Here is a 15,216-nt window from a genome sequence, read left to right as displayed (position 1 = left end):
GAAAACAATGTCATTTACAATTGCATCAAAAATAATAAAGTATTTAGGAATAAATTTAACCAAGGACTTGGAAGATCTGTACTCTGAAAACTATACGACATAAATGAAAAAAAGTGAAGAAGACACGAAAAAATGGGAAGATATTTCATACTCATGGATTGGAATTTTAACAGTTCATATTGTTAAAATGTCAGTACTGTCCAAAGCATTCTACAGATTCAGTGCAGTTGCTATCAGAATTTTAATGGCATTTTGGAAATAGAACAAACAATCCTAAAATTCGTGTGGAACCACAAAAGACCTCAATTAGCCAAAGCATTCTTGAGAAAAAACGAAGCTGGAGGCATTAAATTACCTGATTTCAAAATATATTACAAAGCTTTGGTAATCAAAACAGTATGGTATTGGCATTAAAACAGACACATAGATTGATGGAACAGAATAGAGAGCCCAGAAATAAACCCAAGTGTATATGGTCAATTAATTTATGACAAAGGGGAAAAGAATATACAATGGAGAAAGGACAATCTCTTCAGTAAATGGTGCTCGAAAAACTAGGCAGCCACATGGAAAGAATGAAATAAGAACATGTTCTTACGCCATTCTTACACCATGTTCTTACACAAAAATTAAAGTGGATTAAAGACTTGAATATAAAACCTGAAACCATAAAATTCCTAGAGGAAAACTGGCAGTAAGCTCCTTGACATTGGTCTTGGAGGTAGTTTTTTTTTGGAATCTGACACCAAAAGCTGAGGCAACAAAAGCAAAAATAAACAAGTGGGACCACATCAGACTAAAAGGCTTCTACACAGCAAAGGAGACCATCAACAAAACAAGAAGGCAACCCATTGAATGGGAGAAAATATTTGTAAATTATATTGTGTGATGCAGGGTTAGTATCTGAAAAATATAACGAACTCATTTAACTCAATAGCAAAAAGTAAACAGTCCAGTGTAAAAGCAGGCAGAAAATATAAGTAGACATTTTCCAAAGAAGACATACAGATGGCCAACGGGCACATGAAGAGATGCTCAGCATTACTGGTCATCAGGGAAATGCACGACAAAACCACGATGAGATGTCCCCTCGCACCTGTTAGAATGGCTGTTACCAAAGAGACAAGAAATAAGCGTTGGTGAAGATGTGGAGAAAAGGGAATCCTTGTGCCCTGTTGGTGGGAGTGTAAATTGGTACAGCCATTATGGAAAACAGTATGCAGGGTCCTCATGAAATTAAGTGCAAGACTACCATGTGATCCAGCAGTACCGCTTCTGGGTGTTTATGTGAAGAAAATGAAAACACTAACTCTAAACGATACATGCACTTCCATTTTCCTTGCAGCAGGATTTACAATAACCAAGATACGAAACAGCCTACAAGTTGGATTATTATTCAGCTATAAAAAAGAATGAAATCTTACCATTGCAACAACATGGATGGGCCTTGAGGGCGTTATGCCAAGTGACTTAAGTCAGACAGAGAAAGACAAGTGCTATATAATCTCACGGAATTTAAAGCAAACAAAAACATGAGGCTCCTAGATACAGAGACAGATCGGTGGTTGCCAGGGGTGGGTGGTGGCGATGGGAAAAATGGGTGAAGGGGGTCAAAAGGTATAGAAAACAAATATGTCATTGGAGATGTAATGCACAGCATAGTGACTATAGTTAATAATGTATCGCATATTTGAAAGTTGCTAAGAGAATAGATAGTAAAAGTTCTCGTCACAAGAAGAATTTTTGTGACTACGTACGGTAATGAGTGTTAACTAGACTTACTATAGTGGTGACTTCTCAATGTGTACAAATACCGAATCATTATGTTGTGCACCTGAAACTAACGTAATGTTATGTGTCAGTTATACTTCAGTTTCACAGAGACAGAGGCAGGCTTTGGCATAGCCTCCCCTGGGCTCTTCTCAGAGCAGAGAGAAGAGATACTTGGGGAGAAGGATGCTGAGGGGGGTGATGAGCAGAGAGAGGTGGGGGGGAGATGGCATTAGCAGGGATCTGTGCGGAGCAAGCAGGCAGACTCTTGTTAGGTCGGATTCACAACTTTCAGAACCTACTCTGTACCTTTGTGGCTTTAATGATTGCCTTTTAAAAAAAAATCTAATGAGGGAGGAGGGTGGGAAGGGATAAACTTGGAGTTCAAGGTTTGCAGATACTGACTAGTAGCTATAAACAGATGAACAAATTTATACTGTAGAGCACAGGGAAATATATTCAGTATCTTGTAGTAGCTCATGGTGAGAAAGAACATGAAAATGAATATATTATATTCACGTATGACTGAAGAATTGTGCTGTACACCAGAAATTAACACAACATTGTAAACTGACTATGACTCAATAAAAAAAAAAAGAAATCCCCCCAAAATTTTTTTAATTTAAAATATCTAGTTGTTGAAGTTTTTAATACTTTGATTTTGTTTTGACACCTCATTTTCTTACTGTGAAAAAATTAGTTCCCAGCAATACTAATTACTTGATTTTATCCTGATGCACCACACACAGAGACATTGTTATATAAGCTATTGTAATAGCTTCAAAATAACAATTTTAGTACGAATATAAACCTACTAAATTCAATTTAAGACATCTTTGCAGGTGTTTTTTTCCTTTAGTTATACAGTGAAAATACAGAGCTTTAAAGTCATAATAACTTTTCTCAAAGTGGTTATGCCACTAACTTTATACAGTTAGTTTCATTTGTCTAATTTTTGGCTTTAAATGGGTTTAAAAATATTTTTAAAAGAAAATCTAGTTGTTGAAATGATTCCTGCTAGCTAGACTCACAGTAAATAGGTCTTAAAATCTCATGGCATTTTGTCTGCAGCTGAGTATGTGGCTGGGATGTTAGTTTTGCAACCCAGGACGCCCTCCTCCGGGCATCAGGGTGTCAGAGTCCTAGGGAAACTAAAGCCACAAGAGGCTTGGTAAACACGTTCAGGACACACACACAAAATAGTCTTGACACCTGTGCTGGTCACATAGAGGCCCAGATTGTCCCTGCACTGCCTTTCTAAATGATCTTTGAAAGGTCTATTCTCTAAGTTCTCTATGAATTTGGGGTGGGTGTGGCTGGAAAAATACAAGTTCTTATTTCTTCTTTTATGATTTGATGAAGATTATCCTGATATTTTTTGCATGTACCACTTAACATTTTTTAATCTTCATTCCAGTAGAATTCCAAACACATTATAGTTTCTAAGCTGTTGATTTTTTACTGATGGAGTGTGTCCATCACCATTTGTCATTCTTTTAAAATTGACGTATAATTGATTTGCAATATTATGTTAGTTTTAGGTGTACAGAATTTCTATAGATTATACTCCATTTAAAGTTATAAAATGTTGGCTATGTTTCCTGTGCTGTACAATATATCCTTGTAACATGTATTTTTATATGCAGAAGTTTGTGTGTCTCAATTTCATACCCCTATCTTGTCCCTCCCCCATCCCTCTCCCCACTGGTCACCTCTAGTTTTCTATGAATCTGAACAAATATGTGCACCCCAGTGTTCAGAGCAGCACTATTTACAATAGTCAAGACATGGACGCAACCTAAATGTCCACTGACAGACGACTGAATAAAGGAGATGTGTATATATGTACATATGTTTGTATATATATATGTATATATGCATATATACACACAACAGAGTATTCCTCAGCTAAAAAAATGAATGAAATTCTGCCATCTGCAACAACATGGATGGCAGATGGACCAGAGAATGTTATGCTTAGTGAAATAAGTCAGAGAAAGAAGAATACTGTATATTACCACTTATATGTGGAATCTGAAAAATTAAACAAATGAATATAATGAAACAAACAGACTCACAGATACAGGGAACGGACCAGTGGTTACCATTTGTCATGGGAGCGGTCTGGCTGGCCGCTTCCCGCTATAATACAGGGAGGCCCTAATCTCCACAGCTGCCTGTGGCCGGGTCACTCGTGTGCGATGACTTTAGTCTTGGGCAAGGCTTCCGTGCACTGGCCTTTCTACCCTCGTTCTTAGACGTGGGAGCTCGGCCCTCTGTGAGCTGCCTCCATCTCCTCGCTTCTTTTGCATGGATTTCTGGTGCTTTCAGACTCCAGTTTTTTTTGTGCCCTGATTACTATTAATAGGGGAGGACCTAGAAAGTGATTTTAGGTTGTTTTGTAGGACGAGACAGCAAGGTTCACTGATGGATTTTTATTAGCTCCTTTTTGGGAAGCGCTCCAGACCAAAGACAGACTTCATTCACCATCATCGCAGCTAGCGTGGTGCTAGCGGGACTTTTAGAGTTTAGATCGAGCGAAACAGGATCTAGTTTGAGACAGTTACTTCTTTTGACTGAATGCTTGTCTTTCTTTTTCTAGGACTTTCACTGGCTGACCAGCTCTAAAATGTGAAGACTCCAGTGAGTGGCTTGAGGAGCTTTCTCTTTCCTGTGAGGTGGACTTTTATTTTCCACAGCAACATTACTGTAATGTTAAAATCGTTGTGCAAAGAAAAATAAAATACATTTCTAAATGATATTTTATAATAAAGGAATTGATTAAAAAACATTAAAAGTTACCACCAGTATCTTATCACAGAAATAACCACTTACAGATGAAAAGAGTTTATTAAATAGCATTGTTACACATCAGTTTTCTTTTAAGTAAACCTATTCCTGAAGTCACATATCTTTTAAAAACATCTTCCAAGGAAGAAAGTTCCAAGAACTGTCCAGTGCCAGGCGTGTTCTGTACGTTGGGTACCTGGACTCTCCCTGCTTGTCTGTAGACCACTTCCTACCTTAGCTGTGAAGGAAAAGCCGGGCTGGGCTAACAAGATAGCTCACAAATCTAAGTATCGGAATACTGATCTGAGTTTTGCTGCACTAACTTGTAAATCTAAGTTAATTAGTGTTGGTTTGCTGTTCATGTTTTTTTGCTTGCCAGCTGGGTTTTCAAAGATACATATCTGGCTTTGGAATGTTGGTTTGCTGCCTCCCCGCCTCCACTTTTGTGATGATAATGCTGCTAAAGCTGTTCCGTGCCTATTGGCCGCATACCCCAAGCTTGTACTTTACCCTATAAAACCTCATGTGCACGTCTTGGAGGTGCTCAGAGCTTCGGAGCAGAAGCCCCTCTGAGCCCGCCGGCATAATAATTCTGAGCACTCCAACCCTCCGAGTGGTGCTTGTTTCTTGGCTGGCCTGTCGTTTCCGTAACAAGCCTCTGTATTTCATGGGGCTTGTCCTACACTTACGAGTTGGGTTTTTGTTCTGTTTTGTTTTTCTGGAAATGACTTATTGCACCACACCCAAAGTAATAATTTCAGGGTATATTTGGATTAACAGCCTTCTTTATGTGTGCCACCTTGAGACCAACAGAATCAACAGCCTTAATATATAAAGAACTCTTATAAATAAGAAAGATATTAATACACTATTAGAAAAATGGGCAAAGGACATGAATGTGTGATTAACAGAAGTACACAAGTAATCCATAAAAGTATGAGTATGAATAAATATGAATTGTAAGTTAAACTGGAAAAACCTTTTTTCACCCTAGCTGCTTGGCAGTGCACTTTTTAAATGATAATTCTCAGCGTTGGGTGAGGTGAAGTGGGGACTGCCGTGCTGGTTGGAAGATGAACGTGGTACAGGAACCCACAGAGTAACTCTAGCAGTGCTGGTGTTTGCAATCATAAATGTGCATACTCCATAACTTGACCCAGTGGGCCGATTTCAAGAATGTATTTTAAAGAAGTAATAAAATATTTGGTCAAATATTGACATATATAAGGCCGTTCAGCATAGCTTTACTTAGGAACACCACCAATGTTTAATAAGACATTTGTTATATAAATTATGATCTGTCAACATCACAAAGTAAATGGAGAAATTATCACAATATAATACTAACATGAGAAAAGCAAGCTACAAAAGTGGATGGGTCTGGGTCAGGATATACGCCTTTTACTCACACGCAGATACATACATAGAGGGAAAAGATGGGCACGAAATAAACCAACATTAATGTAACTTGGTGATGGGATCGTAAGCAATTTTTAATTTCCTCTTTTCCTGCTTTTACAAAATTTTAGAATAAAAATAATTATCTAATTGTATTGTTAGAAGAGGCAGATAGCTAGATATGAGCAGAGAAAGGGGGACACAGACCAAATGGCAGGAACTGGGCAGAAGGAGGGGCACAAGCCAAATGCAGGACACCACACATCATGTCAGCACCAGGGGTCCCTGGGCAGAGAAAGAAAAGCAGGAACCTTTGGGCTGATACGGGGCCACACCTTTTGGTCTGGAGAACAAAGAAAGGTGAGAAAAGGCAGGAATTTCCAGTGTCTGAATGTAACCTTTTGCTCATTATGCCCCCATTTCAATAAAATCCGCCTTGCAGATCAGAAGTACCCATCGTGCACCAACGCCATGTCAGTGCTGATCCAGACTCAATGGCAAAAATGCCTCCCTCCTCTGGGAAGGTGGAGTTGGGATGATAATCAGGAAATACAACCCCAAGCCCTTCCCTCCGCAGTGAATATTCTGCCCATTCATTTTGCACCCTGTGTAACTAACTTGCCAAAGAAACACAGGGCAGCTGCTCACCTGAGCCTGCGCGCTCTCCCCTTGAGAGTGTGCTATCCATCCTTTAATAAATCCTCACTTTACTTTTCTTAACCACTACGTCTTGTCTCTGAATTCTTTCTGGGACGGGACAAGAACCTGGAACACCGGATGCGTCCACCGGCAACAGTATTACCAGTAACAGACATTATTTCAAGAGAATGCTGGAAATGGAAAAGTATCCCTTATTTTCAGGGCCATCCTTGTTGATTTTCTGCGGTTCTACATGAATCGCAGTATAGGACTTTACATCCGAGTTCAGCTTGTTTGACTGTGCTGTACACATCAGATTCGTCTCCACTGGCTGGTTAGGGGCCTAAGTGACCTCCACAGAGTGGTGGACTGCAGCTTTGAGGTGTGAACCCAGGGGATACCTGCAGGGAGCCGTGGTTTTTACCTGACAGTCCCCTGAAATCAGGCAGGTTCTTGAACAGAGTTACACACTAGAGAGCCTGGGCTGTGTAAGAGCAGAGAATATCCTAGAAGGGTGGAGGAGGTGTCCAGGCTCATGTTACCTCTGCCCATGGACCCTGGCCGCTGGCGGCCAAGGGCAATACAAGATTCTGCTGGAAGGCAGTGTGGAGAGCTTGATGGGTACTTGTGAGTTGAACTGTATAAGTCTGGATACTAGATACAATTTGGGGAAACAGCTCTTTCTCTAGTCATATTATCTCAAGAGAGAAGAAATGTTGGCAGAGCAGTAGACTGCCAACTGCGGTTCAGAGGTCAGTCTGAACGTACAAAGATCAGACTAGTCCAGGAGCATGGTCCACCAACTGCCTGTTTTATAAATGGGACCTTGAACTTGGTCTCCTCATTGGAATCTTTCCTTAAAGGATAGATACTGAATAAGCCACTCTATAATGAATCTGTTGGTTGATAGTCAAAGCTTGCTTGATGAAACATTTTGCATCCTCTAGTTTAATAATGAACACTCTTTATGTGATCCTAGTACATTGAATGCTTAAGTGCGTCGTAAGAACTGAACTTTGACAGATTATGGTTGTTTTCTTGATTTAGGAAAACTAAGAATCCCGGCTGGGAAATGGATTAGTTCCTCTGTTCCTGTTCTTTTCAAAACCTTTCGTACTTCAAGGGGTTGTCTGGGGATTCAAAAAGCTATCCAAGGGCGAGGCTATAGTTCAGTGGTAAGAGTGTATGCTTGGCATGCTCAAGGTCCTGGGTTTAATCCCAGTACCTCCATTTAAATAAATAAATAAACCTAATTACCTCCCCCCTCCCAAAATAATAAAAGTAGGGGGCTGGGAGGAAGGGAATGAAAAAAAAAACACTTCCCCAATTGAAGAAAAAAAAAAGCTCTCCAGAAGCCCCAGCCCGATGCCTGGCCTCTGGAAGGCACTCAGTCAACGCCACTGTGTCTTAGGAATACGCAGCTTCAGGGAGGAGGAGAACGCTGGCTGGAATTGTGTCCTGTTTAGCAGCATGGTCTCACTTTTCAAGTAAGTGGGTCCTGTTTCCCAAGTAGATGAGTCATTTCCTGGAAAGCGGGCTGTGTGTTTTCACTTCCTTCTGCAGCCACCCGCCCACTGACTAACAGCTGAATGAGCATCCATGATGGCTGGAAATCGCTCAGTGGGTGTTTTCTGTGTTGTTTCACATATGCACCTTTGATGCAGCTCAGCTCATTATGTGACGGGAGTATATTTTCCTTAGGGAAAAAAGTCTCAAATTTGTTACAAAGAAATAATAGGGTTTTGAACACCAAAGGAAAATGAAAATAGTCTTGCATCTGAAAGTATCTTTGTTCTCTTACTATTTTTAATTGAATTGCAAGTAACATACAGTATTATGTTTCAGGTGTACAACTTAGCGATGAGATATTTTTATACATTATGAAATGGTCACCAGGGTAAGACCAGTTACCATCTGTCACCAAAGTTGTTACAGTGTTACTGACTCTTCCCCATGCTGGTCATTGCTTCCCTGTGACTTGTTTTACAGCTGGAAGTTTGTACCTCTGAATCCCCTCCACCTATTTCATCCATCCTTCCACCCCTCTTCCCTCTGGCAACCACAGTGTTCTTTTTATCTATGGGTCTGTTTTATTTTGTCTGTTCATCTGTAATATTTCTTAGAATCCACATATAAGTGAAATCACACTGTATTTGTCTTTCTTTCTTTGATTTACTTCACTTAGCATACCACCTTTCAGGTCTATCCTTGCCACGAATGGCAAGATTTCATTCTTTGTATGACTGAGTAGTAGTATGTGTGTTGATACCACGTCTTCGTTATCCAGTCATCTATGGATGGACATTGAGGTTGCTTCCATATCTTGGCTACTACAAACAATGCTGCACTGAACATAGAGGTGCATATATCTCTTCAAATTAATGTTTTTATTTTTATTTTGGATAAATACCCAGGAGTGGGATAGCTGGGTCGTATAGTAGTTCTATTTTTAGTTTTCTGAGGCACCTCCATACTGTTTTCCACAGCGGCTGCACCAATTTCCTTTACTGTTTCCGAGACACTTCTCTAGGCAGTGGAGAAGCCATGCTGTGCAGTGAGGAAGTGACTAAGTGGCTAAAGCGTGTGCAGACTTACAGTGACATGAATGTACTGAGACCTGGAAACCAGTTCAGTTCCAGATGGGGATTATGACTGAGGCACCCTGATAAAGCTGACTCTGCGGACTGCTGTGGGGAGGGACATGTGTACTGAGGAATCACCAGTGTTTTCTGCTGGCATTTGCTGCTAATCTGAATAGCACAGTCAGTGGATGGAGGAAATCGAAGGCCCTGCGAACCCCTCCCATAGGTGAGGCGCAGGTTAAGGTGCACCTCGGGTGGGGTCTGAGGCAGGACTGCCTGTGCCTCTGCTTTTCCCTGGATTATCTCGGTTCTCCCTCCCCTGTGAGGGCTTTTCCTGCAGGAGAGAGCCCGCCACTGAGGGAGCCGAGAACAAAGGCACCTAGAAACCACTAGGTCTCCAGCTTCAAGGTCTGAAGGGAACACTTTACAAATTTCGATGCAGGCCTGGAAATACCAGAGATGGCATCACCCGTGCTCCCCTTCCCACGGTCACCGGAGCCGGCTCTGTGGAGTACACGGGCCATAGCTGGACGGTTCGTCCCGAGGCCCATTCTCTGTCCCTGCGTTTCCCAGGAGCTGCCTCCTCACCCTGCTGGTCCCGGTGGGCTCAGGAAATCAGACCCAGCGTCTGCTGCAGCGCTCTGTGCGCGCACACCCATTTTTTCCCACTTGAAAGCAGCTGTATTCCTAAAGGTCCGGCTCAAACCACCTCTTCCAAGAAGCTGTCCTCTCCCGGCGCCCCTGCAGCACCCTGCGTGTGCCTCCTTCACCACTTGCGATGTTCATGGTGAACTGAGTTCCCACCTTCGTCCCAGCCCGACTGAGTGCCTGTGTGCCCGGACGTCGCCCACCTCTCCTCTTCCAGGGCCTGCGTCCTCTTGCTCTGTTTGGCAAGCTGCTCTGTGGGGTGGCCCTTGAAGAACCTGCTCCCACATAGTGACACAAACATCGCATCCGGGACACTTCCTTGTGGGGGTGGTGAAACAAGAGGAGGGGTGCACATCACAAAAGCTGCAGCAGACTGTAAACAAGGGTGAGGGTGGATAGATAAGGCCCGCCGTCCTCCGAGGTACACACCGGGTGCTGTGGTGGGGGCCCTGGGGAGAGGACAGCTTCAGGGGGGTTATTTCCCACCTCAGCAGAACAGGTCAAAAGTGAAGTTGAGTTGAGTTACTGGAAATAAATATTTTTTTCACACCTGAGTGCTATGCGCCAAAATTTACACCCACCGCACTGAGCACTCCTAGCTCATGGGGACAGTCCAGCCCCCACCCTCCCTCCGCCGCTCCTCTGGTCCCCTCTCCCCACCGCCCTGCCTGTGTTATTCTTCAGAATTTTCCTGGTTATCTTCATTTGATTACTTTCTGTATTAACTTTAGTACCACACACAACAAATCTAGTAATGTCCATTTAAAAATACAGTGATTAGTAGAAAGACTTCAGATTCAGCAAGGCCACCATCAGGAGATGATTGCCAAAGAAAAGACAGTTTCCTACTCACAGTTCCCCAGGGAGAGGGCGCAGGGCCGCAGGAGGAAGCAGGTCGTCCCGGCACTGAGAGAGAGGGAGCTGGTGGGCCGCAGCCTTTACCGTGGCTTCCTCGAGAGGAAGGACGTGAGGCAGATTAAACAGATTTGGGATCGGCTCCTTTGAACAATGCCCTTGGGCTCCAGGGTGCAGAGGCTGCCCCCACCTGGTGCACGACCCCGGGGTGACCAGGGGGGGCAGCTGGAGGCCGAGTGGGATAAACGGGGAGGGGTCAGGTTACAGGCAAAGGATTGATAAGCCTTTACAAAGAGAGCTGTTTGCTCTCAAGGAGTGAGCTCACCTGGGAGGGGCAGTGCCTGGGGCCAGCAGGCGTCAGAATTACAGAAAATAAGATGTGGTTAACACAGAGTGGCATTAAATGGATACTTATTAAATCTTCATTTAAACATTAAATGAATATTTGGAGATTCAGATCTTAAAATATTGCTGACTTCTATTCAAGAATAAGGTGTCTCTGTTTCTGTCCCTCAGTGGAGTTTTAAAGTCTTCATCATTTTCACGCTGCACAACTTTTGTTAAACCTGTTCCTAGACCTTAGTCCGTTTCGTCTCTATTGTAAATAAGTTCTTATCTTCCACTGTATTTATATTTAGCTCTTGTTTGTGTGTTTGTATGTTAGTTCCGTGCCACAGTGAATTCTCTCAAACCTCTTCTCTCTGATGGGTGGCATTGGCTAATACTTCCAGATGGATGATGCTAAGTGGTCCTGGTGACCGCAGGCATGGACCACTTTCCTTCTAGGTGTTTTAGAATCAGGATTTATATACTCTCTTCCTTCAGGAGGAGAAAAAGATGGCAAGAAGTTCTCCCTACAAGGAGTTACGTAGGCTGCAGGGCTTGCATATCTTCCCCAAGGGATGTAACAAGATGGGGAAGGAATCCCTACCGTTTCCACATTGGCGTTTGTGCTTGTGGTCCCCTGCAGTAAGACAGGCTTTCTTGATGACTGAATTAGGGCTAGTGGGAGTGCTAGTCAATTACCTGTCACCTAGACTTCCTTCCTTCATGACGCTGAGACCAGTGAGAAGGTAAACATACTGAGAATCAGTTCCTCTGTCGTCTTGGCCTGGAGAATCTCAGACCGAGGTCCTCGCTGAACCAGCAGAAGGTGACCTCCTCTGCGCCCTCTCTCCTCCCAGGTGACATGTGCATGGTCGGGGACCAGGGTGAGGGTGCTCTTTAGTCCAAGTCTGCAGCGAAGCAGATGCCAACATGGGGTTAAACACGTGAGAATTTTGTTACGGGAAACTGCTGTGAGAGCAAGCCGTGGGGCTGGAAGCTTGGGAGAGCCACCAGATGATGCAGACCAGACCCCAGGACAGGGGGTGGAAGGAGGCTTGGGTGGGAGTACCGTGGTTGCCACGCAGTCCAAAGATTTGGCAAGGCTTCTCTCAGAGTTCCGTGTCTCCTGGAAACAGCGCCCTCTATAGGCTGCTGGACGCAGACAGGAGGGGGCCGCAGGGTGCCCGGGAGACGGGCTCAGCACAGATGCCAGCGGCAGGTTTCCGAGAGCCTCAGCTGGGGCCTCTGTCACTTCCGCTGCCACAGGCACTTGTGGAGGCCTTTAGACGGTTAGAGCTGAAAACAGGGGGCAACATTCGTTCCACAGGACTTACAATCTTAGCACCTAACCCAAGTCCGTCTGCAGCAAGCTTTTCAGCTTTGGACCTGGACTGTCCTCTTGGACACGGTCCGATAAGCCCAAGTTTCCCTCCTCGCTCTGCTTTGGCAGTTTCACCTCTCTGAGCCTCAGTTTCCTCATCTCTATAATGGGGAGAGGGAATAGATGCCTAGCTCGGAGCCGCCTGGAGCATGTGCTATAGACAGAAATGCTTAGCAGGAAACCGGGGATCCCTGTGACCACCTTTAGTCCCTCTCCCTTCACTCCCACTTCTGCCTCCATCCCCAAGCCCACGCGGGGTCACAGAGCAGCTTAGTCCCACCTCGGGAAGAAAAGTCCCCATGCCCGCACAGTGACCGTGTGCCTTGGACAGCCGGTCTGCCGCCCACTGGGGAACCGCTGCAGCCAGTGTTCAGTTTGGCCACCTCCGTCCCACACCTCAGCACAGGCCTGGGCTGTCAGTGTAAAACCAGGAAGAGGCACATTCGTTTGAACCCAAACTCAATTAGCCAGGCCAGTCAGTAGCCGGGAAGTCACGTGCTGCTTTCCCAAACCCAACAGAAATTATTTTTAGATTATTCACTCTTCGGCATCATCCACGCCACAGCCCCTCCTGTTAGGGCGCATCAGGGAGAGCTGGCTGTGGCCAATTAATGGATGTTTCGCAGCCGTTTTTCCACACTGGGCCTCCGTGTACTTGCTGGTGAAAGTGGTGCAAACCGACCACTGGCTTTCAGCCCTGACGGTGCCCTGCCACCACCTGGGGGCTTTAAAACTCCTGGTCCTTGGGTTACACCTCAGCTATGCCTCAGCCCCATCGCATCGGAATCTCTTGGGGGGGACCCAGGCATCGGCGTCTTTTAAAGCTCCCCTGGTGATTCCAGTGTGCAGCCCCGTTTGAAAACCAGTAAAAGACAATTTCAAAGCTTCCTTCCATCTCTGATTCCAGGGACAATGGCCTCAAAGAGGGTACAGCCTACTTCTAATTTAATCCATAGAATAGAAATTGTGTGAGTGACTATTCCAGCAGTTGTGTGATTTCATATTCATCTTAAACTCCCCGCTCTCGATCGCATTCCTCTTTGGCACCTTACCACTCAATGTTTAGACTCCTAATTAACACCTATGCCATGCAGCTGCCATAAACTGTTGTTTTCACTTACATAGCGTTTGTGGCAGGCATACATGCAGAGTGGGCTCACTTTTCTTCGTCACTCTAACAGACGTTAATCCTGAGTGCCATTTCTGCTTGTCTCATGTGTACAGCCCAGTGAACTCTTTCATAGGGGTGCATGCACCTGGCCACCACCCAGGTCGAGATAGAGGACCCTTCCGGCAGTGCAGCGCTCACCTCTGGTCCCTTGCACTCGCCCTGGCACGCCGCTGTGGGAGCCCTCTGGCTTCTAACACCGGAGGTGAGCCCCGGTCTCCTTCGACTAAGGGCCTCCTCTAACTGAGGTTCGTGCCCCTCCCGTTCCCACCTTCCCTGAGGATGCACTGAGTCCCGAGGGTCTTGCCATCCTGCCATGGGCGGGGGATCTGCCTCAGGCTGTTCAGTAACCTACTGAGGTGTCACAGACCGTCCCCAAACGTAGTGGCGAACATAAGACGTGCTCTCTCACAGGCTGGTGGCGTGATGGGGCTCAGCTGAGCTCTCTCGCAGCTGCAGTCAGATGGCAGCTGGAGCCAGTCCTCCAGAAGCCTCTCTGGGCTGGAAGGTCCAAGTTGCCTTCTTTTTCTGAGAAAGTGAAAAGTAGCTCAGGCTAACGATGTAACATCTGCAGGGCCGGTCATCAGGCTGGAGTCCGAGCCTCAGACAGAGCCGTACACAGAGCTGGCAGGAGGAAACATCCCATCCAAGGCCTCACTGCAAGGGGGCAAGTGCCGAACAGCCCTCTTTTTCATTCCCAAGTGACTCTGTTTTCTAAAATCAAAGATGATCAGAACCTTTTTTCAGGAAGAATGACATGCCCTGATTTTGCCCAGAGGCGCTAAGTCCCTTGGACACAAAACAGCTTCATTTTCTTTCTGGACAAACCTCAGGTGCGTCTCCTCAGGTGCGGGGTTTCTGGGCCCAACACTTCCCGTCGGTCCCACCTGTGTAGTACCCGAGGGGACAGGACCTGGGGGCCCACTTCGCAGTCCCGAGCAGTTGTGGAACCCTTTACGCAGGGCTGCTCTGCTCTGAGCCTAGCAAACCTTTGATTCTGTGCTTAAATCACTTAACTGTATACTCTAAAATGGTGACTTTTACAGTATGTGAATTTATGGCCTGTGAGATATGGTATCTCAATTAAAAAAAAAAAGATAGCCATGGAAAGAATTAGAACTTGTATATGGCTTTGAATCAGCTGGCACTTCCGGGCCAACCAGGCCCCGTGATGCCTTGTTCCCCTTGCCTGGCTCCCGGTGGATCTCCTGGGCTCCGTCTGTACCTGGGCCGGGACACAGGGACTCTCTTCTGCCCCCATCGCCATCCTCCGTCTGAGCCCTAATTCCCACCCATCCCTTCCCATGCAACACACCTATTGTTCTCCAAGCACTTTGCATGGAAACTTGTTGGCTCTTAATGTCAGTTTACACTCAGTTTCTTTGATGAGCTCAATTTTATAAAATGGTTTTTTAGTTAAAAACAAACAAAAACTCAGCTTCATTTACATTTCACTAAACTCCACCTTTCCCCCAAATCCTGTACTAACTCTACCTTTGTTTGGTGCCCCATGGTGAGGTGTGTGGTCTTTACCTGTCAGGCTGCAGGGTGTGGCTGGCTGTCCCAGGCTGTCCCCAGGACCTTGGCCCTCCTCCATGAGGTCTCTCTTGCTGGCAGGGGTCTTCCCCTCCAGGGCCTCCTCCCCAGGTTGCCCTCTC

The 15,216-nt window shown here is 45.2% G+C and overlaps 1 protein-coding gene across 3 annotated transcripts in view; it reads left to right on the top strand.

Moving 5' to 3' along the window:
• The window catches only part of HACL1 (2-hydroxyacyl-CoA lyase 1), a 31,225-nt gene extending 26,694 nt beyond the window's left edge, over positions 1–4,531 (top strand). For all 3 annotated transcript variants that reach the window (XM_072944713.1, XM_031677412.2, XM_015240131.3), the window contains one exon: positions 4,373–4,531. In XM_072944713.1, coding sequence (XP_072800814.1) covers positions 4,373–4,405 — 33 coding nt within the window. In that variant the 3' untranslated portion in view covers positions 4,406–4,531. The remainder of the gene's footprint in view (positions 1–4,372) is intronic.
• Positions 4,532–15,216: the final 10,685 nt, after the last annotated feature.

This window comes from Vicugna pacos, chromosome 1, assembly GCF_048564905.1.
Source record: "Vicugna pacos chromosome 1, VicPac4, whole genome shotgun sequence".
Taxonomy (NCBI): domain Eukaryota; kingdom Metazoa; phylum Chordata; class Mammalia; order Artiodactyla; family Camelidae; genus Vicugna; species Vicugna pacos.
Note: the sequence above shows the minus strand (reverse complement) of the source record. Positions and strands in the feature narration are given on the sequence as shown.